The 27971-nt window shown below is 34.7% G+C and overlaps 1 protein-coding gene across 1 annotated transcript in view; it reads left to right on the top strand.

The window, feature by feature from the left end:
* The window catches only part of UBR3 (ubiquitin protein ligase E3 component n-recognin 3), a 102399-nt gene that overhangs the window by 41051 nt on the left and 33377 nt on the right, over positions 1-27971 (top strand). Inside the window, exons 19-29 of the mRNA XM_053947540.1 lie at positions 219-315; positions 747-888; positions 3123-3227; positions 4106-4279; positions 5910-6370; positions 10239-10327; positions 16462-16611; positions 17117-17250; positions 20139-20249; positions 21796-21996; positions 22806-22942. Of these exons, the coding sequence (XP_053803515.1) occupies positions 219-315; positions 747-888; positions 3123-3227; positions 4106-4279; positions 5910-6370; positions 10239-10327; positions 16462-16611; positions 17117-17250; positions 20139-20249; positions 21796-21996; positions 22806-22942 (1801 nt within the window). The remainder of the gene's footprint in view (positions 1-218; positions 316-746; positions 889-3122; positions 3228-4105; positions 4280-5909; positions 6371-10238; positions 10328-16461; positions 16612-17116; positions 17251-20138; positions 20250-21795; positions 21997-22805; positions 22943-27971) is intronic.

The raw sequence follows: 27971 nt of genomic DNA, 5'->3' as shown, positions 1-27971 counted from the left end.
ATCAAAATTTTGCAAAAAATATTTTTATAGTTTGATAAAGAGTGGTAATTATTAGTATAGAAAGTATTGTTAGTAAGAATCATTATAAATTCCTGTAGTTTGCCAGGAAAAATTATGTAATAGAAGTGACATAATTAAAGCTAGTTAAGAAGAGAATCTAAAATAAGTGGTAAGGTCTTTAAAGAGAATGTTAATATGTAATTTCTTTTAAACAACAGCTGAAGTTTGGGATAAGGAATTTGACCCTGTCATGGTAATACTTCGCACAGTTTACCGTAGAGATGTACAGTCTGCAATGGACAGATACACAGCATTGTAAGTTGGATCATTTTTAGAAATGCAACATTGTACTCTTGCTCATTCCACAACAAAATTTTTGTTTTCACTGCCTGGTAATGCTAATCACTTTGTCAGTGTTTCCAAGCCCCAGATTTGTTCTTGAGTAAATAGTCTATAAATTGACAAGCAATATCAGAGTTTTGGTGATCTTAGTCTGTTACTCTTCCATAAATACTTAAAAATACCCCTGGAGGGCCACAGACATAGTAGTGGCTATCATCACAGATAAAATACTTAACCAAAGATATTGTTTAAAAATAATTTACAACTTACTTGAAGGAGTCTTATGTATTTTTATTTAGTTTACTCTTAGGTACACAAAGCAAAGTTTATCTATAGCATTGGCAGATTTCTACATTATTGCAGTGTTTAACAGTAGTTTCAACATTTAACATTTGTTTCAACAGCTTAAAGCAAAGTGGCAAATTCCCTGGAAACCCATGGCCTCCTTACAAGAAGAGAACACCACTACACCCAAGTTACAGAGGTCTCATAAAGCTTTTGCACTGTAAAACTCTGCACATCGTGCTTTTCACACTTCTTTACAAGGTACAGTCATGATTTGCATTAAGTGCATTGGTTTACTTCCACATTTTTTACAGAAGTTCTTTGAAGCATGACTTTTTAAAGTTTCTTTGGAGTAGTCAGGTTCCATTTTATAATATTTTTGGTTTTGGTTTTGTTTTATTTTTCAAATCTAGTACGAGTTTTTTTCCTATCACTTTGATTAGTTCATGAATGATTGTTTCATATATACACACACTAAGTCAGTACCCAAGTGGATGAAAGCTCCTGTTCTACTTTGAGGAACACTATATTAACCATCAGAGTTGCCCTTCAGATTGTTCTTCCATGATGTTTTCAGGGAGCACAGTGGCATGAGTGGTGTTCCTTTGGCTCCTATTTGAGAACTTTAAGGCATCAGCAGTGGCTGTTCAAAAATACACAACTTTAATGGCTTTAAATCCTCAATGTCAAATAAGTTACATAACTGCAGTTGTTTCTAACATGATTTACCAAATACATTCAGACTTTTGATAATGTTATAGCAACTGTTTTTCATGGTTAATTGGTGTTTGGTTTTAAGTTATGTTTGGTTTTATCTTTGATGGTTTGTTGCTGTCTTCAAGAGAAGCACATCCTTTTTGAAGAGTCCATTCATCAGAAAATGGACTTTGAATCTGTACTTAGAAAGTGTTTTCAAAGCAGTGTGCTGCAGAGGCAAATGAAGGACTATAAAAATTGCTTTGTTTGAGTAGTGGTTTTCCTGGGCAGACTTTTCTATTCGTGCTCTTCTAAGGGCTCCCAGCTTACCTAAAACTCATATTTTATTTCACTGTTAAATTTCTGTTGAATAGAAAATATCTGTTGTACTACAGGAAGGCTGGTGAAAGTAGAGCTTGGGACTACATAGGAGATCAAATAATGCTTTGACATGGAACCAAAATGGTGAATATAGGGAAGGAATGCATCATCCTTTACTGTCTTGCTTGGACATCTTTGGCCACTTTTTCTCTTAATCCATTAAGAACCTTCAAGGGCTTAAATCTTGAGAATCTTTGCCATTACTGGGTAGCTGTTTTAGCTGGAATACCAAATACTTTCCCACCAGATTTATGGATGGTGGAAAATACATAGTAGTTGATTTTGTAGGTTGGCTTAAATAATGCCTGCTCTCTTTGTGAAATTTTGCCAATTCATGACAGCCTTTATTTTGTCTCTTGGCTTTTGGGACTTCCTGTGGAAGAACAGTAAACTCTATTTGGTGATGTTACTTTTCAGAAGCGTTGGTCAATATGACTTTTGATTCCAACTGGTACAATTACATGTACTCTTCATCTTAACAGAATACTGAGTCCTCTTTTTAGTTAAATAACCTCTATCATCTCAGATTTGTTCGGGCTTGATTAAATCAGCTCCTCAGTCACTTTTTAGAAAAGCTGTTGTAAAACAATATTACTTTTAACAACTTTGTCTGTCTGATGTTTCTAATGGCTTTATCTACTTAGAAAATTCATCAATTCAAAACCAAGTAATATTTAAAACTTTACTTGGCTACACTCTAAAAATACTAATTTGTATAGTAGCCTGTCTACAATGAAATTTTAAACATTTTTTTCTCACACGCTTTTTTGGTAACTTGCATTTTTTTTGCCATTTTCTTTCCTTTAGTTCAGAGTATTCTCAAGAGGAAAGTTGTCTTGGTTTTTAATTTTAGTACTGGTTCTTCCTCTCAATGCATTGAAAGCTGTATTAGAAGAAAGATATGGGCATTTATTAATTTAAAGATAAGGTCATTTATTATTTGTAACTAAAAAAGATTATGTGAAGGTGGTTATGAGCTGAATTGATGTTAACCTTTGTGGTATTCCCAGTTATGCCAGCATTGCTGATAGGACTAGGACCTTGTGAGGCCTTTGGTGATTGATCACATGAAAAGGGGAGGGAAGGCTGGGAGCAGCTTTTTGCATGTAATTGGCAGTAGTGGTGTCTGTGCAGCTGTACCTGTCACTGGTGTTAAAGTCAATTGCAGCTTGAGCTAGTAATAGCTTTAAGGTACAAATTTGTTTGACTGGAAAGACATAAAATCAAATTTTGCTTTTGTGGTGATGATAAAAGGTTAGTTTTTTTCTAAATCTCAAAATAATTTAAAATAAAATTTAAAACAAACAAAAAATCCACAAAAATGGAAGCGTCCAAAATGTGTTATCCAGAATACTCTTTCTTAAGTTTAGATGTACTGAAGCTTTAATCTTCTATGATGTGTCTCTTTTCCTACCTAGATATTAATGGATCATCAGAATTTATCAGAGCATGTGCTTTGCATGGTTTTATATTTGATTGAGCTGGGGTTGGAAAATTCTCCTGAACAAGAATCAGATGAAGAGGTAAGAATAAATACCATAATTTTCTTCAAAATACATAGGTATTTTTTAATGATTCATATTCTTTAAAATTAGATTTTACCATAGTAGTTAGAATAAAGCATCTTTATTAACTTATATGGGGAACAACTAATAAAAACAATAAAAACCATACTGTTGTGAGCAAGAGTATGGTATCTTGTTATGTTTTTCAGCAGTTTCTGTATATGTAGTCTGACAACACAGATTGATTAGATCTTTACCACTGTCTAAATTAGTACTAGAAATTGTGCAAAAAATTCTAAATCATTTAGCCTAAAAATCTCTAAATTTTTACCTGAAACCCTTATCACTGAGCATTTTATTGCTACAGATCTGTATCTTTAAAAATACATAAGTCAGAATTTTAATTCTACTTTTAATGATATTCGAATATAAAGAGTCATTATTTTTGTGATTCCAGATTCCCTTCTATTACCATAGTTTTTTTAACTGATCAACACTGCTTTTTTACTAAGAATTTGCCATTTTTTTTCCCAGAGATTGACTTCTGCATAGTTCTGATTTTTTTATATTTATCTTTGATTGTACAGTTTAGGATTACTCTCTGGAGTTCCTTTTACTTCTGCTAGCTAGCACTAATGGCTGTATTTGATTATATTCAAATAAAATACTTAGACCTGTGTATTTATCAGCCCTGTGGCCCTCATGGGACTCACATCAGTTATCAAAAATTTTTAAAGGTATATTAGCTTCGTTGAGGTACATGATGTTCAACATACTGTTCCTATCTCATGGAGATATTATGGCCTCTGTAATACAGTTACAAAAGCAGCACAAATTATTTTAATACAAGGAATTTGATAAGAGGAAGTATACCACAGTTCTCTTAATTGTTTTAGGAAGCTGCAGGTGGACAAGAGCGTTGCCACGATAGTTGGTTTCCAGGTAGTAATTTGGTTTCTAACATGCGTCACTTCATTAACTATGTCCGAGTAAGAGTACCAGAAACTGCTCCTGAGGTGAAGAGAGAACCACCTGCAAGTACAAGTTCTGATGGGTTAGCTTCATCACAAGTAAGTAGCTACAAATACCAGATTCTCTAGGTTAGTTAAAGTTGTTGCCTGTGTTGGCATTTTTGTTAGTTTTGTTACTGTTTTTACTAATTCCTTAGGATATTTTTTCCTTCAGTTATTCTTCCTATATCTACTGATAGCAGAAATAGAAGTTATTTCAAATGATGCCTCCTTCCAAATGATGTATTTAATGACTTTTTTTGTCCTCAATCTACCAGAGCTCAAGGCGGAAGAGCCTCCAGAGAGAGGTAGATCTGTGTGCAGTTTGTTCTCCTAAGCGATTAACTAGCAACATGCTTTAATTCTGCTCACCTTAACGTTCACTGGAAGCTTCTAATTTTCCTAAATTTCCTTTTAATTCATATTGCAAGGGCTCATGCTCTTTTCATGTTCTTGATAGTAATCTTAGGTGGTAGACTTTTAAGCAATAAAACATTTTTAATATGTATTTGGAAATAAAAGCTTCCTATCAAATATAAAATGCCATAGCTTACTTGATAGCTTACTGCTTGAGCTTTGTGTTTAGGCCTGTTTGATCTTGCCAAGATACTACTAACATTTAATGATGTAGAATACTCTTAGCTTTCTTGAGTCTAGGTAAGTTTAACCTTATACTGAAAGTGTTTTTGAAATGATTAACGGCAATTTTTTGTTGTTGTTGTGAAAACAAAGGAATATGTAAGTGGTGGGATCTGAAAGATTTATAGCCAGTAGATGACACAGTCTCTGTGTCAGTGTTGGTTTTGTATCCGTTACATACAGCACTTCAGATTGCTGTGTGCCAGATATGGCAAAATACAGTGGATATTTCTTTTGCATTCATGTCAGAAAAATAGACAAAATCTAAAGTAGGGAGATGGCATGAAATAGATTAAAACATAAAGAAGGTAGGTGAGATGATGGTCAGAATTCCATTTTTATATTTGATATCTCTTAATTGCCCAGCCTTCTGAGGAGGAGAGGGTAACATGTTAATGTGCTGAATTTCATGTTCAAAACCTTGAAGAAATATCTTCCTGCTGTGGATTTGGTATATGTATCCTTAATTTGATACTGCAAGTGAGAGTATGAGAGATCTAAATGGGCTCTGTCATTAATGTAACTGCACTCCTATGCTCACATGCCCTGGATAGCAAGTTCTGCTGGCAAACAGGGGTATGTGGCTTCTGGATCTTACCTAATAAATCCAGATAAAATGCACAATGTTCATGGGCATGTGTGGGCTCACCTGTATTCGCCTGTGTGACGTAATGAGTTACATTGTGCAACAGTGTTCAGTAGATTTGAATAAAGGCATTTAAATGACATAAAGATACTGAAATTATTACTATTCTAGAAAATTACCTGCATAACAGAATTGTAAGTTAGACTACAGTAAAACCAGTTGTTAGTTGTTTCGGTATGGATATTTTCCTTTGGTACTTGGCTTTTTATGCAGTTGCATATAACAAAGTTGTACAAAAATACAATATGCAGGTTTAGTATTTTGCTATCCTAATTTTTGGAGTGGAGAAGAATCTTTAAGTTTCATGCTTTTCTTCCTAGCTTCAAATATTTTCCGTAGTTTTAGAAATGTGTGTTGTTTATACTTGTATTTTTGCAAATTGATAATGATAATTTTTTTCCCAAGAACTCAGGGACAGCTCAAGTGTTCAGTTTGGTCGCAGAACGTAGAAAGAAATTTCAGGAGATCATCAATCGGAACACCAGCGAGGCAAATCAGGTGGTTCGGCCCAAAACGTCTATGAAATGGTCAGCACCTGGTGCAACTCCACAGTTAACCACAGCCATTCTAGAAGTCAAGGAAAGCATACTGTCTTTGCTGATTAAATTGCATCACAAACTCTCAGGAAAACAAAACTCTTACTATCCCCCATGGCTGGATGATGTGGATGTTTTAATCCACCCAGAAATTCCAAGATACTCTCACGGAGATGGAATGACGGCAGTAGAAAGAATTTTACTGAAAGCTGCTGTACAGAGTAGATTGAATAAACGTATAATTGAAGAGATATGCAGGAAGGTGACACCTCCTGTACCACCAAAAAAGATTAGTTCTGCAGAGAAGAAAACTTTGGATAAAGAAGAAAGGTAACCTTAATAACAAGATAAAGGGGCAGTAGAAGGACAGTGTATGTTGAGCATCTATTGCACAACATACACTTTAGGATTTTGTATAAATTGCATACTAAAAGAATAAGTCTTAATTCTACAGTTCTCTTTAGCTGATTTGAATATACATGATTTACATGGTTACTGAGGAAGAATCTGTACCTTGCTATTTTAAGTCTTTAAATTAGAAAATTTGAATAGTAATTTTATGCTCACCCTTTATGTTGCCATTTTATACAACTCATACATAAAAAGGTGTAGAATTAAGATTGTGTTAGCTTTTGTGGCTTAACCTGAAGATAAGTTAGAATTTTTATTTGTATTGTCTGTTCATTCACATCACATATCACACCATAATTGTTTTGGGGTTTTGTTTACTATATATGGGTTTAATAATTCTACCTTTTGTTTTGCTTGTCTGACACATTCAATTTTAAAAGTGTGTTCTCAATTTTTAAAAAATTCTTAATTAAAAAAGAAAAATTGTATTTTCTTATTATGTGGCCTGAAAACTCACATGCCAGGTATCTGTTTAGGGCTGAATTCTGTTTTTTTTTTTAAGTTTGGACAGCTTTGAGTTTAATTTGGGACATAATGAGCTGTGAAAGTCCCCAGAATACTGGCAGTATTGAAACTGAATGCAGAGACCCTGCTTCTCGTGGGCTTTCAGCAAATGTTGTGTTGGTGCAAGAGTCCTGTAGAAGAGGAATCAGCTAGGGGATGGCAGCTAGAGCTGACAAAGAGGTGAAAGCTAGAAATGACAGGAGTAGTGTTGAAACTGGAATGGAAGGAGAAACCTTGTGGTCAGTGTACCAGTGGAAAAGAGAGAAGGCACCAGGGCAAGTGATCAGTTGATGTGGGATGACTCAAGCTGGCAAGTGATCTTATGAAGATATATGAAGAACTGTGTTGTCAGGACAAAAATACTCGGAGAAGAGTAGCAAATGAAAAAACCCAGACTTTAGAGAAAACCTCAGTGGCAACAAATGGGGTCTTGAGAGTTGGTAGGAGAAGGAGAATGTGGAATAGGAATGCAAATGTCTGGAGGATGTGAGAGACAGAGATTGATGTTTGGGGGATGTCATAGACTCAGCTGCAAAGAGTTGGCTGGAGTGGAAAGAGACGGACACTTGGCTGGTGCAAAAGGCTGGAACATGGGATTTGAAGGGAGTGGACAGTGCATAGTGTTAGAAGGTTAGGGCATACAAAGTGGGGCATTCAGGTCAGAGTACTTACCTCAGTAGCTGAAGTACAGAGCACAGGCTGGAGTGGACAAGAAGATAATTGAGTACTTGTTCATGCAGTATTGTGAAGGGTTTCTGTAACCAGAATATATAGTTATGGTTCTAGTAATTTGAGTAGAAAACTGCAGTCATCTGACTCAGTTGGTTTCTGGATTACTTTTATTTTTCTGCTATTTTATTTGTTTGAAAATAAATTTTTCATTAAAATCTCTCTGATATATCCAAGGCCTACACTGTACTGGAAAATAACACATAAGAATATGGCAAAAGATTTTATATATTTGCATGTTGCATACTTTACAAAGTAAAATTATTTTTGTCTTATTAGTGTTTATTTAATAGTTTAATTTTCAACATTGCTTGTAATAGTTCATTTAATGAGAGAAATAATCAAGGTTTAGCATGTCAAATTGCTAATCAGAAAAAGCCAGAATGAATAGCTGCTTTAGATAAAACACAGCTGCATCTTGGCACCTAATCATTAATGTGGTACTCAATAGTGCTAGATTTATGTGCAGGAGAAGCAGGGGCATGGATGAAACAAGTAACTTTTCATATAGTAAAGGGTAAGGTCATTCCTTTCCCTCTATAAAAGGATGTGATAGTTTCAAGGATCTGTGGGAGGCCCACTAAGTTTTCAGTTAAATTTGGGGGCTAAAGCAATGGTAAAAAGGAATGTTTCCCATTTTTTGTTGTTCCAAGTGATTATTATCTTCTTCTCAAATTTATAATGGTATTGGTGGACCCATGAAGTTTATTAAAGGACAGTGTGGTAACTGAAATGACTACACCCATAGAGTGGCGATGTAGAGTGACAATAAAGCCAGGCTGCAATTTTTACTGTTTCAATTGTTTTAATTTTCCCCCCAATTCCAGTTTTGTGTCAGCGAAGACTGAGCAGACTGTGAACGTTAAGCAATCACCTTTTTTAGCTTCAACATATAATGGCATCACTCAGGCAATGGATTGTTGCCATAGAAACTGAAATACAGAACTAGAACCAAGCTTGAGCTGCTTGCAGTATTTTTTCAATTGCAGTGTCATATTCCCATGGGTCATCATGGAAAATTACTGAGCTGTACTGAATCTGTCAGAGTTTGTTTATGTCTTCTTATTAAATGCATCTATTTACAGTCACTCTGCTTTTAGTTGAGGCGTTGAGAAATTTCCAGGGAGAAATAAATAAAATCAAGTCTAATGAATGCTCTGGTCTGATCCTCAGAATAATGGATCTTAGTGATGTCATAAATAGAAGTTATTTTGAGAAATGGTGACTTTAAAATGTAGCAGACAAATGGGCAGAGATATTTGGGTCTTTCAGGTGCCTTTAAGAAAACAAATTAGAAGCTCTGACTTACAAACAAGTCACCTTAGGATGACAGGTTACACTATATGAGCTGCTTTGGGCCTGTGCATGCCAGTTCCTGTGCCAGGACACTGATAATCAGACAGTGCTTGAGACTTAAGAGGACTCACCCATCAGGGTATCAACACCAAGTGATGGTTTTAAAGCCCATGTTAGTTACCTGAATCATCTCTGAGCCGTGGAAAAAATGCATTGTAAATGCTGATGCACAGAATTTGTAGCTGCACTGGGGAGGTGCTGTGTAACCCCCTCAGCCGAGGGCATTTTCTGTGTGGTGAGCAGCTGTGGTATAGGGCTTTTGTTTGGTTTTCCCACTTCTACTTTTCCCATTTCCTCTATGTGTAAACTCATGTCAAAGTAAGGAAAACTGATGTCTATTTTCTTTATCTTTTTACATCCATCAATATTCCTCTACCCACTGCTGTATATATTTATATAGGGAGTTATATAGCTGGTCATACAGCCTTGTACAGGTCACTGCAACAGTTTAAATAGAAGGATAGACAAGAGTAAGTCTCTGGTGGTTTCCATTTATAAATCCAGAGCTGTGACAAACAATGAGGAAAAGTTAGTGAAGTCAGCTTGGCTTCAGGGAGATAAGGGTTTTTAATCTGGATGCAGTCTCAAGGTTCTTTAAATCCCAGTATAAAAGCTGTTGGTGGCCAGTATTTTGGGTGGAAGTGGGGGACAAGGAACCACTGTGAGGAGGCTTAGCTGGAAAATTAATTACTCATAATTATTTCCTGTGCCATCAAAAGCTTGATGTCAAAAGGGAGTGAGGTAGGCTTTTATTATTATTGTTATTACTAACTTGCAAATGTTGATTTCTCACAGAAGTACTCATTTTTGTACAAATGACATTGCTCTCTGTTTTTCATCCCATGTGTTTAATCCCGGATTAAAAAATTTCAAGATTAAGGTCTTGAGTTCCTTTTCTTGCGATGTTATGGCCTGATCTGTTAAAAGATTCTGTGGTGAACACCTTTGAAGGGTGTTTTAGTACAGGATTTTATTATATTTTTTCAGACTCAAAAGAAAGTAACACTAATTTCTTTAAAAACTCTGCTTTAGAAAAGCAAAAGATTCCTTTTTTTGGCTTGGTAATTATTCCTTTATATCAACCTTAATTTGGAATGATGCTTTTTAAGTTGGTAATTGTAATGAGCTTGACATTTTCAAGGGTTTTTTGCTCCATCATTTATGCTTCTTTTTTCTCCTTCCCCCTTCTTCCACACAGACGACAGAAGGCTAGAGAAAGGCAACAGAAACTGTTGGCTGAATTTGCCTCGAGGCAGAAAAGCTTCATGGAAACTGCCATGGATGTTGGTAAGTTTTTGTGTGCTTGACTGCCTGCTTTCATGTCTTTTCCCACATGTTAGTATTAAGGTTTATACTCAGTTTAAAAAACAAAGACACACACAAGAAACCCCCAACCATCTAACCAAACAGGAAACCCTCCCCTCAGATTCTGCTTTTGTATCCACCTGTAAACTTTACACTTCTTAGGGAGCTTAACTTTGTTTATAAGACAGATATTACTGAATACATAATTGCTAAAGAATAGATTAAATCTGTAGGACATAAATTTATTCCTAATTTTTGTTAATTACAGTACATGAAATGATAAATGTGTGATATGTTTTAAAGTATTTACCTTTAATATAAAATGTCCACAAATTAGTTTGTCTTTTTAAGGTTTTATTTTTCTTTAATGTCTAGTAATAAAATTTAAGATTATTTCTCCACAGAGCCTCAAAGTTCAATATGGTGAAAATTTTCGCTTTTAAATGTGTTTATGGATCTAAGGAAAACTTAATTTTTAGATCACCTCAGTTGCTATAAGGAATAACATTGTATTCTATTTCAAATACTGTCTTTACACACAATCAGGTCCTGTTTTTCTTGAGGCTGAGTTCTTTCAGATTCTCCTGCATAGAAGTGCATAATCCTGATTAGTTTGTGTTCAGCTGAGGAATGGAAAATATTTTTGTCATTTGGGTCACTTGATAGAAAATTAGCACTTCTGAAAGATAAGAAAAAGCTGGAATCTTCCTCCACCTTCCATCAAGTATCATCTGCTGTGAAGTGTTGATTTGAGTTTAAGCATTGGTTAGAAATATTTTGACAACTTTATTTGCTGAAAAAGTCTATCTTTTGAAATTGTTAAATTCCCTTCAGTTCATAGGTTGCTGAGAAGATTTATTCATTTATACTTATTAAGGTTTTGGATAACTTAGCGATCTTAAATGAAATCAGATTATATATATATAGATATAGATATGGATGTAGATTTACCTGTGAATTGCCATATAGCAATATTTGCATATATACATAAATGTGCATAAATATTCCATGCCTAGGTTTTATAAGCTATGTTTTAATATAACTGCTTTGATTTGTGGATGAATCATGGTAGCTAAGTCAATGAATTACACAGCATTTACTTTTGTGAAGGACTGTGAATTCTTAGCTTTTAGTTAATTCATATTTAATTCTCAGGTAGGCAGAGCTGGGCATTTATTTTATGATTGTGTGTTAAAAAGTTCTCGGGCATGCCCGATTTAGATCACTTGCTTCTTAGTATTTAAAGAATTTGTAACTTCAGATGCCTCAATGTAAAATGTAGTGTCTATTGTCAGTTATACTAGATCATGTACAGCACTAGATAGAATCAGCTTAATGAACTACACTTTCATAAAGGTAATTTGTCATAAAGACATTTGGCAATAACTTAATAGAATTGCAGGCATTGTGTTAACTAATAATTGCTTTGCCTTTTCACTAACTGCTTTCAGTGTCTTCTATGTTGTCATTCCATTTTCTGACTTTGTTACGAAAATACACTGAAGTAGTACTATAGTCCAATACTAGCTTTTATGTTCTGACTGGCATAAAATAGCTCTCAGAAAGTAAGTTCATATACCATTATAGTGCATGGAGTTTGTTTAAAATTCTAGCTTAATTTTTGCCAGGAATATTTTCTTCAGTTTGTTGAATCCAAGTGGTTTGTTTAGCTGTGAATTCAATCTCTATATGATACAGAGAATTACTGAAAATGTTGCAGAAACTATTGTTGCTCTAATTTTAAAGCACAAAACATAGTAAGAATTTTGAAACTAGTCTTTCTTGAGTGATTCAATTTAAAACTACTCTTATGTAATTCATAGGTTTATTCTGAACCATAGCATAACAGTGCTGAAATAGCTGTTTGAAAGTAAAGAAAATCCTTTCATACTAAAATCATACTAAAGTATGAATTTACTCCCCTCTCACACAAAGTCTGTTATCTGTTACTTTTCTTACAGGTTGAAGCCCAGCAGTAGGTTTATTTCTTAATTTTGTTCACTTGTTATAACAGTAATACTGTCAAAAATGCAGGGATGGTGAGGCCTCAGCTCCCTTCTTTTGTGACTGTTTCAGTTGGTGTCATTTGGGCAAATTTATATTATTATCACTGGTAAAATGTGAGAACTGTTGTAATTGGTTTGGGGTATAGCACTTAAAAACTTCATAATACCTTTCCATTGACAGTGTAGAAGACTGGAAATACTCTGAAAGTAAATGTGCCTAGGAAGAGATAGGAATAATGGAGAATAGCCAAAGCTTAAAGGTTATTTTATTATAATCCATATACTTCTTAGTTTCTGAAGTGTTTAATAAAGTGCACAGAGGCACTGTTAATGCCCTGAGGTATTCTTCTTTGATTGTTGGGATTCTGCAATGAAACATGGCTTAAAAGGAAGTTGCCTAATTACATGTTAAATATTCAATATTAAATGTGTCTCATTTTACTAGTAGAATTTATTTATTTGAATTGACACACACAAATTCATCTGAGATTCTGAAAATAAAGGTTGGCATTTTCTTTCACGTAGTTACTGTAGAAAAAAATTCCAATCATGTAGCACTTTCCATTTGTGCCCCCTGTTACTTTCTATTTATATTCTGTGACATCTGCAGAACTGCATTGCCATTCAAGCTTGCCTGGAAGTAATTAGGTGAAATTTAGAAACAGTTATGTTAATGAACTAAGCTAGAACAGCAGCCACTGTGCTGTCTTTAGCAGTTTGACTGCAGGATAAACAGAAAAAGGAGAAAAATAAACCAAGAAAATGTTCTAGGAACACCAGACAGAGCTCTTAATGTGTCTGAGGGACTGTCCAGAGAGTCAAAAATGTGGTGTTGGTTTCAGCTCCAGAGGTCTTCCTGCTCCTGGTTATAGCTCCTGGTTACAGCTCCTCTGAGCTCTTTGCAAACACTGCCCCAGGGTGAGACCATGGTTACCTTGTGATGTGCAGGAGATTCTGTGCAGACTCTGTGCAGGAGATTTTTGAAACTTCATAACCTTCAGAAGGGACTTGATAAGAACAAAACTAAACCATTCAGTACTAGGTTAATAGTAGCCTTTAACAAATTACAGTTATACTTGTAAAAATCTGTCTGAATGTTATAAAAACAAAATATGATCTATTCAGGCAGGCTGCTGAACTACTTATTGTACTGAAGATTTGTAAATTGGTTAAGTTGTTCATTATAAATGCTAAGAGTAATTTCTTCAATAGTTTTCACATCTCTGAAGTGGCTGGTGTGATTTTTAAACTTTTTTAATGCATCCTGATAAGTATGCAGATGATCTTTTATGTCTTTCTTACAGCGTGTGTCTTAGCAGGATGCCATTTTGTCCTTCATGAAACATTCCTTAGTTAGACTTAAAAGAAGCGCAGAGTCTTAATGCAAGGTGACATATATTTCCTAACACTCAATCTTCTGAACCCAGATAGAAAAATAAATTAGGTACTGATCTCTTGAGAATGTATATGCTGGGTCAGGGCAAAGTATATTAGCATACTAATGGTTGCTTTGATACCAAGGGGCCTCTTTGACACAATGTGTGCAGCAGGACAAATGTTGACTACAGTCAGTGGAGATTGTGAACTATATTGACTGTGTTTACAAAGCCCTTTTGGTTTGGGGGTTTGGCTAGGTAGAGGAAATAACGGAATGCATCCTTAGCTCTGGAGAATAGAAATGAAATTAAATTCAGTTAGCAATGCATTCTGCAGTACATCAATGTGCTAGTTTTTAGCAGATTGATCAGTGATTTGTTAGGAGGTAGGAAGTGCTAGGTTTTTGTGTCTCTACTTCTATTGGTACAAAACTAAACAAAGAGCTAAATAATTAACTTTTAAGAAACTCTTGGGAACTACAGGGTTTGGCTCATCCCTGGATCTCTGTCACAGTTTAAATTTGGCCATTCTCCTTACGTGTTTTAAGGTTCGTATTTATTCAGATTTGTGAAATAATTCCTAAGGACAAAGAAAATTCCAGAACCCACTGAAAGGGGATGAGGTATATTACAACAAAAGATAAATCTCCTGACAGAAACTTGGTGATCTGATAGCAGTACCATGTGTCTAATCTTGTAATTTTCATTGGCTCCTTTACACCTTGCCATCATTAGGACAAGTCTGTGAAATCAATTAGGTTAAATCTTTGGAGCTAGTTTAAGTGAGTAATTGATGTTTATCAGAGTCCATTCAAAAGAAGTGAGGGGTTTTGTTTGGTTAGAGTTTTTCTGATATGCCTTCTTATTTGAGATTTTAATTTCTTGCCAATATCCCTTTGTTTTCTTTTACTAGCTCAGGTGCAAATTACTTAATTAGGAAGTCTTCCTTAGTGCTAGTAGCTTACTCTCCTTGAAAGTTTATTTTTTTGCCAGAGTAGGCTAGCTACATCCACATCTAAGTAGTTGTGAAGGAAGCATGCACTTAATCATTGAGTTCTAAAATTAAATTAGCCTGATTTTTATGTGCCTGTTCCCCATAGGCAATAAAAGTATAAATTGCATATATTGAACTGATTTTAAACACCTTTTAAATCCTAAGTTCTGGGGTTTTTTCCCTTCAAGTTAAAAAATAGGCAATTTGTGATGAATTAATGGTATTTTGTAAATTAAATATTGACAGATTTTGATGATTTCCATTGAATTGCTCTAAATCAGATTGATACATTGTATTCTCTTTCTATGCTTCTGAAAAATATTGAATAGTTGCATATTTTCTGCTGTATTGACAATATTTTAGAAAAAGAGCGAAAAGAAAGCTGAAACTCTAGTCCTTGTCATTTCTTGCATTTGATACATAGCTGTACATGATCGTGCATTACACAATTATGAGGTGATGTTAAATATAAAAAATAGCATTTTAATGCTATTTTATGCTGTCTTCTCTGCTACCATTTGCTTCTAAATTTCCTGGATGTTTTGGACATTTGCAGTTGATGCATTGTGCTTTTTATTTCATTGTACATCTGGCTGCCACTAGATGGTGATAGACATGTGTACAATATTAACAACTGCATGTCAGTGAAGATCAGGGCTCATTTTCATATGACCCTCAGTAACTGACTAGGAAATCAGTACTTACTAGAACAGTGTAATTTTGATTCAGCCTTGTGAGCAAGAGCATTGCATGGAGCTTTTTATAGCGAAGAAATACCCTGCCTGGCACCCAACACGCCTCTCTTTATGGCAGCAGCCTCCTGTGCCAAACCTGTAGTAAACTTACAGGAGACAGCAGTTCTCCTAAAAACAATTCTGCATGAGGACTGTTGCTGTACTCAAGGTTTTTGGATTCTCTATTCAGTACCTTCACCTACTAAATCAGAGAGATAAAGGGTATGGCTGAAGTTAGGGAGGAAGTGTTTTCCTTCAGAAAAATTTTGTTCTAGGAGAAATGCAAAGAACCCACATATTCTAGGTCAAGAGGCTGACTGTATGTGTTTCTGAGCAGCCAGGAATGGATCATTTAGTCCTAAGGTGCTTTTCTTTCAAATCAATAAAGAATTCTTAACTTTGATTGTAACTTAACATAAAATGGCTTGCCCTGAAATCAGCACCCCCAACTGTCATGTGATCGAAGCTATGTGAAGTGCAGTAGCTTTGATACTTCAGAGCTGGGCCTTAGACTTGAACATTTCTGTGCACGTAGGAAGGAGCAATGTGGACCATGAAGAAAACAGATAGTCATTTTTCCTTCAAATGGTTGTTTCAGTCAGCTATGAGCAAATCTGGTTTTACTAGAGAGTCATATTGTTGCCCTTCATCTCTCTATGTCCAAAGTTTTCAATATAATATCTAATGAGATAGAAGTTAGATCTCTGTTTTATAGAAGTTTTTAAGAGATAAGTTTAATACAAAACTCAAATGAAACATTTAATTCCACAGGGAGTAATTTTGCCTATGGAAAAAACATATACTGCATTTTGTAGGTGTCTTTCTTGAAAGCAGAAAGGTTCATTTCAAGCAACTGACAATATTTCAGTTGCAGATAAACTAGAGAAATTATTTTGTAGTTTTTTCATCACGACCTCAATGCAGATGGATTGAACATCCTCAGATGGAAATCCTCATTTGGATTTCTTTAGTTCTGTTTAATATAAATTTTCTTATTTGTCTTTAGAATCGCCAGATGCTGACATTGCCATGGAGGTAGCTACATCCGAACAGCACGTTTCTGAGGCAATATATGACTGTGTTATTTGTGGACAAAGTGGCCCTTCTACTGAAGACAGACCTACAGGGCTAGTTGTACTATTACAGGCATCCTCAGGTATGAATGTGTGGCTTGTAGGAAAAGCAGTGTTTCTGCAGCTTTTAGCATGTGTGCATAAATCCTGTTGTGTCTCGTGAAGTCTGGAATCACCAGGTTTCCTATTTTTTTTGTGGATGGTCCTCTATGAGACACATAAGGAACTTTTTAAAAGTTTGGGGAAAGAACAAACTGTTTAATTCTCTCCTACTTTCTATTAGCTTTTGCAAATGCAGCAGTGCATTACAGACCTGCAGGAAAATCAGTACTGGAAGGAAAAGAAAATTAAACAGCCATCAGTGTGTCTGAATGTCAGTACAAATGTTAGTGGATATAGGTGTTTGTACGTATATTATGTACAAGTGCAAAAGAAAAACTTTCAGTATGTAGATTCTTTAGTAAGTTTTTACTTTTTAGCATCAACAAAGCACATTATAGTTACAAATCAATATTGCCTGATTGTTTTCTTAGTTGTTTAGCCTGTTGTTACCCATGGCACTGTGTGTTGCTGCTGCTCTTCTTGCAGTGTTGGGGCAGTGCCGCAACAGCACGGAGCCGAGGAGACTCCCGACAACGGAAGAGGAGCAGATCTATCCCTGGGATACCTGTGCGGCACTGCACGACGTGAGGCTCACAACGCTGCAGCGCTACTTCAAAGATGTAAGGATTTCATGTGAACTAGACCAGCACTTAAGAACAATTTATATGTAAAAAGAGAAATGAAATTCCAACTTAAAGTTCTCCTAGTTTCATTTCTACATTTAGCAAATGCTTTTTCATGTTGCAGTCATTCTGAAGTGTTTACATTTGATAGGGTCCTTATTTTTAAATAGTTTCTGGCTTTCTGCCATTATATTTTTGGCAATAGGCATCTAGTATATCTACAGGCTACACAGTCATTAAACATCCACACAGTACTCTCTAGAATAAGGTATTTCACAATCCAGTGTGACTACACCATTGAAATTTGGGTTCACTGTCTAACCAAACACCAGTTCTCTGTAGTCCTAGGTGAGATGCCAGCTTTCCAGTGTATCTAAATAAATAATGAGCCTTTAGAAGCTTAAAGATTGTCTTTAAAGTGGAAAAGTAGGCAATTTTTATTCTAACACAGTTGCTAGCTTTTTCATAATGACATCCACAGATAATTAAAATTTGCCAACTGAAGCCAAGCTTGCTTATGTAGATTAATGTAGAGTAAAATTCATAATTGTTTTGACACAGTCCTAAAAATTGGTCAATCTTTTCAGAAAGCATCTTATTCTAAGGAGAATATAATGCATTTCCTTGCTAGAAAGTGAAACTCTGAAAGACCTAAGCAAAAAATTATTTTTTAACAAACTGTTTTTTAGCTAAGAAAGAATTTGTGGACGAGCTTGTCTTATTTTGACATTGATGATACTGGTTTAGTGTATCAGATAATTAATTAGGTTTTTTTTTTTCCTGCTGAAGTGATAAAAAGCATTGAAGTAGTGCTGAAGTGGAGCTTTATTTTTACATTATTGCATACTACAAAGTGGAAGGAGTTCCAAGCAAAATTTACCAAAACCTTTATCTTACTAAAGCATGTATTTCCCTTTCTGTGCAGTAACACTACAAACAGATTAGTCTAACATGCACTGTAATGCAATGAGCATCCTACCCTCAAAAATTCCAGTCCTGATTCAAACATCAGTTGAATTAGCTATTTTTGTTTTCAGGTCACTACTGTGCTAAAAAAAAAGTCTCTGCTTGAAAGAACTAATCCTTAAATTGCTTTGGACATACAAATGGAAACATCTGCTAGTTTCTTGAGTGTCTTGTTCAGCTGAGCTAAGCAATAAGTCCTTTTGTTTATCAACTGTGTCCTCCCCAACAAGTGTCCTTCCTCTAATAGATTTTGGGAGGCAAGTGAATAATTTCACTTAGATGTAAAAATTTGAAATTATGAAATATGATCTAGCTTATCTGCTAGAAGAAAAAAAAATCAACAAAAATGCCATTGAAAAGCTACGTGCTGCATAGAAATTAGGCAAAACAGGTAACTTCTTTCCATAGGGTTTCCATCTTGCTTAGCTGGGATTTGATGTTTGCTGTCAGGGAATAGAGTTCTCATCCATTAAAGGAAAAACCATTGAAAGTGATTACTTTTAATATGGAGAGCTATGACTAAAGATTAGGAGATAAAATTTCATATACTGAATTGGCAGGACTCTTTCCAGAATCACACAGTACTCTGCAACCAATAGCTTGTGTTAGGTGTGCTCCACCCCAAGCCTATGGCTTGCTTTGGACTCTGCTTTATTTCTGAGCTCAGGAATAATAGAATAAAGCCTTTCTGGCTAACACTTTGAGGTTGTTTTGGTTTTTGTTTGTGTTTTTGTTGTTGTTGTGGGGTTTTTTTTTTGGAGGGGGGAGATTTTTTGGGGTTTTTATTGTTTTTTTTTCTTTTTGCAGCTGCTACTCAGTAGCCTCATTAGATATATGCAGTAAATAAATGTTTTTTCTGAATGAAATATTGGTCCTGTGGGGCTTAGCCAGGTATATCATATAACCTTATAAATACTGCAGTCTACTAAATCATGCAGCAACCAGCAGGAGAAAGTATTTCTTATTAAGAAAAAAAAAAAAAAAAAAAAAAACTTGGACACCCTTAGAAAATGCAAGTATCAGAGTTATTAATGGTACTCTGATTTTGCACCATACATTAAGACTGTTTTAGGGTCAGTCCACACTAAAAAGTATTTTCCAATTCTGGTAGCCATAAATCTTTCTCTGTTCTTTAAATGTATAACCAGAATGTACATTTCAGTCTGTGTATGAAATTTTTGAGAAATGGAAATTTAATTCTTAGACTGACTATAGCTTGATATTCTGCTAGAGAATTTTCTAGAATTCTTTATAAATTTGCCAGAGGTGATTGTTTCTTCAGTTCATTATTTTCTGGGAAAAAATACCAGTGGGGTAACTGTTTTGGACTTGTGGGCTGTAAGTGCAGTCATCCAATAAGGTCAGTGTTTTCAAAACAAAGTTACTATACAACTAAGTTCCCTAAACAAGTATTTGTTCTCTTTTCCAATTATGATGAGTAATATATGATGCTGTTCAACAACTCATTAAAACCCCTAAGTGTTTACATTGAATTTTAATAACAGATTGTGGTTTAATTCTATAACTATGGTATTGTTATTTTGGTTATCTACAAAACTGAATGAAATGTGTTGCAACAGTATATTGCCCTTGTAAATGGGATAACTTCTGCTGTTGGAAAGCTGTTGAAGTTAGACCCACCTTCATGCAGTAATACAAGAAATTCCTTAAAGAAGTTGTTAACTTAAGTGACAAGAACTGCAGAAGTTTGACTATTGGAAAGAATTGCATAATAGCTGCCATGTCAGCATAAGTAAACACTTCTTATAATTTTTTTTCTTTATTTTCCCAGGATATCTTTAATTAGGTAGCATGCAAATAGAAATCTATCTATCTTGTAAATCTTGAAGTTTTAATAAATACTTTAATCGCTTTATATATAATTGTTGTTTTTGCTTACTGTTGTTGCTTTGATTTAGAGTTCCTGCCTACAAGCAGTGTCAATAGGCTGGGAAGGAGGTGTTTATGTACAAACTTGTGGTCACACTTTACACATAGATTGTCACAAATCTTACATGGAATCCTTAAGGGTAAGTAAAACTGAAGATCATATTTGTTTATTTGGATCTGAACTGCTTTTACTGAAATGAATGGGATTTATGCTGTTCAAATCAGATCAATCCAACGTTTTGTATGACTGTACAAAATAGTTTCATTATGTTTTGAGAAATTAATAACTTAATCTCTTATTGCATCTTGACATTGCTAACAAAAGTACTTTGTTTTCTGTTATTCTGATATATCAGAAAAAATCTTCTGCAAAATTAACCAGCCCAAAAAAATAAAGACTAAGTGATGACTTCATGTTTCATATGAAGCAGCATTTTTGCTCAAGATTATTTTACAGGATATTTCTTCAGGTTTTGGGTCGGGTGGGTCTTTTGGTGGGGTTTTGTTTTTTTGGGGGAGAGGGATGGTTGGTGGAGGAGGGTGTTTGTGGTTTTTGTTAGTTTGTTTTTCTGGTTTAGTATTTTTTTTTTTTGTAATTTTTGTTTATTTCTTTTCATTTTGAGAAAAAAGGAGCAATTTCTTGTATTTTCAGTATCAGTATTGCTTCTACTGTTTGAAACTTAACCTCTAAAGAAACTAGAAGGTGTGCAACCTTTCTTGGATCCCATGATGAATTCTTTTCCATTTAAATTTAAATTTGCTTGCAGCAGTAATTGTGTCATCAAGATAAATAAAAAATAACATAAAAATCACATAAAGTAATATAGCAGCAAAATCTGGACTTTGGTGGTAGAGTCTCACTTTATAGAATTTTGGAAAAGTGATTTTTTGCATCATATAAATTCTGAAGTCATTTTTCTGGTGGATTCTCTATTAAACTTGAAACAAACTGTTACTCCATGTAATTGTATATGAAGATTCTAGATTATTTAAGTGAACTTCTTTAAGTGACCCTAGCATGTTTAACAAGTATGTAGATGAGTGCATAATAATTTTGACTATTTACTACCATTTTTAGGACTGAAATAATTTATATAGACCTGTGTTCATCTGGATAAAACATTTATTTATACATAATACAGTTAGCTATCAACATGGGAAATCATGGAGGCAACTCATGAAGCTGAATCAAGGTTTCTTGCCACTTAACAGGAGTACTGAGGACATGTCCTCACTTTCCAAATATGCACTTCTGTGCCCATTCTTTCATCCTTCATGTGATAAAAAGAAATAATCAGGGTTCTTCTCACACTGCCTGCCAGTGACTACTTGATTAGGCTTTTTCAGCCTGTACTTGGAGTCTACAACTTTATGGGTATTGTGAGAAAGACGCAACACACATGAAATGTTGGAAATACTCCACTGAAGTCTTTCTACGTTATTATGGGGATATTGTTGACAATGGAGAGTGCTTAAAAATCAGGAAAATGAATTGAGTTGGAGGATTGTAAGACAGTCTCTAGTAGCTAAGACCTTTGTCAGTATAATGGATAACTATTCTAATTATTCATTCTTTACAGTTTTAGGTGTTTGACTTCGTTTTTTCAGCTATACATCTGAAATATCAAGCTAAAAAAACAATAATCGTTCACAAATTTCAGCTCCATCTTCTTTATTTTCTTTTAGAATGACCAAGTCCTCCAGGGTTTTTCAGTGGATAAAGGAGAATTTACCTGTCCCCTGTGTAGGCAGTTTGCCAACAGCGTTCTTCCTTGTTATCCTGGAAACAACACGGAAAGAAGCATTTGGCAAAGTCACAGTAACAAGTGTATGCAAGATCTTGTGCAAGAGGTGGAAGACCTTCAAGAACAGCTGGGAACTTTCCCAGTAAGCATCAGTGTAAGGCAGAAAGATCCTTGTTAATTTGCCTCTACGTTTCAGTTTTTACATTATATTGCATTTGTGATCTCTTAGAATCCTGGCAACCGTGGAAAGTTCGTTTTCTTCTGATATTGAAGGCAAAATACTATTGTTTTCTTATCAAGAAGCTTAAAGCATTTACTGCATTACCTACTAAAAATAAATAGTTGAAAGCTGTGACAAAATGTGATTAATATAATTTTTTATTGAGTACAATTTCAGTTTTCTCCATAGTAATTTACATAGAATGGAGTCATGTAATATGAAATATATTTATAATTTCCATGCAATGAAAAAACAGCAATAGTCTTGTAACTAGAAGCTATTTAAACAATATCTCTTAAGAACTTTGTAAGGTATGGACTATTCATTTTACAGAAAGAGCCATTTACAGAAGCTCATGTGTTACAAAGCTTCATGAGGTTCTCTGAATGACAGAATAAATGATATTAGATTTTGTTACCTTCAAGTCTCGATGGAGATGCTTTGTGTTCCTGTGTACCTGTGCAGTGCAAATATAATTTAAAATAGCACAAGCACTGAGATTCTTAAACTTAGGAGATGGACAAACCAGTTATGTTTTCATGTTCAGAACAAATCAGAATAACTTTCCAAAATATCTTGACACTTCCGTGAGACAGAATACTGACTTTTAATGCATATTTTTTCATAACCTGCAAATGTGTTTTACAAATATGAAAGTGCTGTGCTTTACAATCAGCTACTGCATTTCTTCAGGTAAAATTAACTAATCTTCATTTGTGTCTTTGTCATAGTCTGAAACCAACCTCAGTAAAGAAATGGAATCTGTAATGAAAGATATAAAAAGTACCACACAGAAGAAGTATACAGATTATAGTAAGACTCCTGGATCACCTGACAATGATTTCCTGTTTATGTATTCTGTAGCCAGGTGGGTATGTTTTTCTTTTTATATTTTTTCTTTTGTATTTCTCAGTAATGGTATTAGTCACTAGATAGCTTTCTTCATTTTTTAAAAAAAAGCATTTAAAAATATTTCATCCTCTCCAAAAAGGACTTTTTGCATACTCGGTACATCAAGGTTACATTTTCTGATTTTCATATACAGGCATTATGCAAGATGAAAACATGTGCCTCTCAGTTCATTTTTCCTATGTGTAGCAGTGGCACAAAACCCAGATAACATTGTCATATGCTTATTTAGTTTTTTTCTTAATTCAAGGTTTTGCTTCCCATAAATCAGAATTTTATGTTGCATTTCATGTTTTGCTTTCTTTTCCCAAATTGTCAAATTACTTTATCTGTCTTCTACAGAATGAGATTTCTTCTGTATCACTGCCATATTGCTAGTTTTTTAAATCACAAGGTGTTTTTTATCTCTCTGCCACACATTAGTTTTATTTACTTAAAAGAAGATCACAGAAGGAGCTTTTTTATTACATCAGCAACCAAGAACTTCTCTTCATATAGTCTTTAGACTTCTAAAAAGCTGTTAAAACCAGCAGTATTTTTTGGTGATGTTTGATTGTAGTTTTAGAGCTGGCAGTGTCACATACGCTCTCCAAGAAAATCAGCCCCTCCTTCTATACCATTAATGTTAAGGTAGTCTGAATGGTTAATCTATTCAGAGTTACTGTAATACCAGGTTTTCCCATAAGAACTTGATGTACTCACTAAGCAAATAATTTTCTAAACTCTGACTTAGTGAGGCCTGCAGAGGAAGGTGCTGACTGCAGAGAAACTGGAGGCATAGAAGTGATGCCACTGAGTAGCATTTTTTTATTGCAGTTTCATAAACTCTCATTGCTGAGCACCTTTACTATATAAGCAGTGGAAATATTCAAGGCTTGGCTCAGCAGGACTCACTAAGGTTCCACTTTTCACAGGAGGTTAGACCATCTAATAGCTCTAGAATTCTCCAACTCGTATTACTGTATTATTCTATTAAAAGAAATACTATCTGTATTCTTTCAGAGTATTTTAACTGATACAGAAGAGCTATGAAATTCTATACATAGCAAGTTAAAGGATTATTCTATATTTTTAAATGCTGTATGCTAGACAGGGATAAGTAATGTTGGGATTTTTAGCAATTACGTGTTTGATCAAAACAATTAAATACCCTTCTAAAAATACAAAGGACTCAAAGCTAATATTTCACATATCAAAGTATGACTACTTATAAACATAACTTGACATGCTATTTAAGATACAAAAATGGTGTTCAAATACATTTCTGGGTGCAATGTTATATAACTTCTAAAATGCTAGGTAAACATATTTGCAATGTATCTATGTATTACTTTTATATTTACACGCAGAGCTCAAGATTTGTTTTCATTCAAAGAGTTAAAAATACCTCAAACCAGAATAGCATTTCATTGCTGCTTGCCCTGCTGGAGAAAGAAATCATGGTTAACCACTAAGATTAGGATATGTCACTTGTACTCCTTGTGACCTCTTCCTGTTAGGGTTAGACTTGTGTCACCGATTTTCCATTTATCCATGTTTGAGGAATTTCAGCTGTTGGATCCAGCCTACTGTATTGTTACTATAACTCATAAGATCACTTATGAGGGAATCTGGCAGATTAGCTTCAAGGTGGTTAACTTGTCTTGGTTTTCAGTGCAGAAATCCAGATTTACATGCTTCTACTACTTGATAATTGCATAAAAACTATAGGGTTAAAAAAATTTAAACTTTTAAATAGACATTATAATACAACTTTACAGTTTATATTTATGGAAATTAATCTGTACATCATCTTCCAAACTGGAAGAGTTTGCTTTGTATGATTTTATTACATGTTTAATTTCAAGCAATCAAACAATAGACTAGCCACAATTAAAATTACATACTGAAGTAATTTTGCTTTCTGTAAATTATTCCTGTCGTTCAACCTGTTTCTTCCTTATTTCCATCCAGAGTTTTTCGTGAGATAATGATACCTTTGTGTTCCTTACCAACGAGTAACCTTTGAGCATTTCTAGTTGTAGGTGTTCTGAAGCATTTAATTGGTTTTTGTCAGACCATCTACAGCAGTTTCACAGTTTTTCCTCGTATTTAACTCTTGTTTAGATGAGCATTTGAATACAATGAGATTTTTATTAACTCCATGTATTTCCATGTGAATTAAACACTCTTAATCATCTCATAAGTCATGTTCCATTTTCAATCAGAAAATGACATCATCTCCTGTCCTAAAAGATGCTAGTTTACAGCTGAATGCCAGCTTTGCAGTGGATTACTGCATGCTGGAATGGGAAGGTGAAACAATATGTAGCCAGTTGCTGCAGGTTATTTCTCCTTCAGGATAAAAGGAAATTACTTTTCTTCATTTTTTACTTACCCAGGTATATGTCACCCGTATCAGAGAAAAAAATTACAAAAGAAATCTCTACAACCTTGTTTCTAGCTGCTGTCTGTTCTCCTAGCAAAAGAGGCATTCTGGGTCTTGGCATCCTGATTTGCATGCACAGCTGGAACAGCAGTTCCTTGGCTACCTCCTGCTTTTCCAAGAGTCATATCTTGTTATATTTGTACACTTTTCATGCATTCCTCCTTGTCTTTGCTGACATTTATGAGATGAGTGTAGGTGTGCCTAGTTTTAATTTTAATAGTTCCACATTCAAAGCATTGAAGACTATCATTTGTAGTGATATCTTGGAGGACTGTTTATGTATTGCACGGCAGTAGGTTTCATGCTTTTGTTGACTGTGCAAACAAACCTTTTGGTTTTTCTGTCAGCTATGTATAGACTAATGTAAGAGCCATGTGTTCTTTCCTTCTGAGTCTGTGTCTCAGTATCTGGGGTTTTTCCTTGTATGTGTTGTGTTTGTAACTTGAAGTGAGAAAAATGATAGTGCTTGGTGTGCTTCTTCTGTCCCAATAGGAAGAGCAAGTCCATCTAAATGTATTCCCTCTTTGGAAAGGACATTGCATTTTTACTTTCCTCTACTCTGTCCTGGTTTGAATTCCCAGAAATATGAAATCACCCTTCCCACCCAATACGTTCCTTTAACAAAAGCACCCAAGAAGGGATGAAGTAGGTCTGGTTTTAATCAGGAGTCAGGACAGCTGAGCAAAATCCATTTTCTCAGGGTTTTTTTCTGTGAGTGAGGAGGATAAAGGCAGTGTTCTACAAAATGTTTTCCTCCAATGAATGACGCTGAGATTTCTAGATAGGAAAAAAAGACACTCATATAGATTTTCTTTCTCGTTCTCTTTCCTTTATGTTGAGGATTCTGAGATAGCAAAGGATTCTTTCAGAGACCACTCTGTGTTCCATGCTTCTATCAGATACCCTCAGTTTTTCTTCATTACTTTTCTTCCATAAAGGGCAGAGGGTACACAGATCCTCAAGGCAGAAAGGAGCTCAAATTAGGGAGGGTCTCCTTCAAAAATGCTTTAGGTCTGTACCAGATGTAGGATATTTTCTGAAAGATAATTGTTCATTTTCACAGAAGATGCTTTCTCTACTCTACATTTTTATGCCAAGTTACAGATATATTTCCAAAGAGACATATTGAAGGAAAAGGTTAATACTTATATTTCCAAGAAAACTGAGCTATAAGGTGCTGCTTTTGAGGAGCTGGGGACAGTGAAGAAGTGTGGGAGGTGAGAGTTAGTATTGTGTATGTGAACAGAGTATGTGATTACAGAAATAACTTTCCTTACATTCCTCATAGTAAAAAGTACTATATGACACCTTATATGTACCAGCAAGAGATATTTTTCAGAATTGTCTCTGAGGATTTTTTTGTGAAATGGCACATATGCCTTGGTGAAAGGGAAATTTAAAATTGTAGATCTAGAAAATTATTCTTAAACATTCAGGTAGTCTTTTTGATTTAAATCTTAATTATCTTAGTCTTAATGGAAGACTGTCATTGATTTTGTTCTACAAATTAGTTATCAGAATGTTCGTAGAAATAAAACATACTGATTTCCTTCATATTCCCATGATGAACTAGCACATGCTGATCTACAGTTGCTATTCTGTCCACTAATATGAAATCCCTGTCCCTGCTTCCTTGCTGGTAGATTTTCAGAAGTTCAGTGAGCACTGCAAATCGCCTGAAGAGTGGAAAATTCCCCTGTCACACAGATGCCCTTATCAGCAGCAACCAGATGGAGCTCTGAGCAGGCACATTATCAATGTTAAATTGCCTTTTTTGAGTAGAGAGGATTAAAGCATTCCTTCAGAAATGGATGGCATAAGCTGCAAACTTAGGGATAGGAATATTCAGAAATGTTGCTATTTTAAAAACATAGGAAAATATCTTAACAAACACTGCATATCAAAATGTATTATTCTTTCAAGTTGATGAAGCTGAAATTCTTGAAAATAATTTGTTTTGAATAAAAGTCATCCTCTAGTTTCTTCTTAAATGTGGGGAGGGTCTTAGCTTGGATATGTTATATGCCTAAAATTCTAGAATAGATTTTAATATGGATTCAGTCACATTATATCGAACCTAAAATTGTTTCATTTTTCATTAAAGGACAAAATATGTTTAGAATGAGATTTGCAGTTTGGATTGAATTAGCAAAACAACACTATAGAATAATAGAATTATATTCCTTTATTCTAATTTTTAAAATGTATGTTAACTTACTAAAACAGGCTCTCAGAGAATATAACATAAATTGTTTGCTCCACATCTTGAGAGTAAAAGGTAATGCAGCAGTGAAACATCCAATTCCAAAATGAAACAAAATTATCAAATTTGGCTTAAACAATTGGTGCCTAAGTATCAGATTACAGTAATACTAAGAAAGAAAGCATCAGTGTGGCATGCAGAGATTCAGTGACACAACTACTGGCTCATACAAATGAGCTGCAGTGAATAGCATTTCATTCAGAATTAACCTCCAAGGCTTTTATTAACTCACTTATCTATAAAGGGCAGTGCTTTAATTATAATTTAGACTGTATTCATATTTAGTTGATGCCATGT

The sequence above is a fragment of the Vidua chalybeata genome, chromosome 7 (genome assembly GCF_026979565.1).
Source record: "Vidua chalybeata isolate OUT-0048 chromosome 7, bVidCha1 merged haplotype, whole genome shotgun sequence".
NCBI classification, from domain to species: Eukaryota; Metazoa; Chordata; class Aves; order Passeriformes; family Viduidae; genus Vidua; species Vidua chalybeata.
Note: the sequence above shows the minus strand (reverse complement) of the source record. Positions and strands in the feature narration are given on the sequence as shown.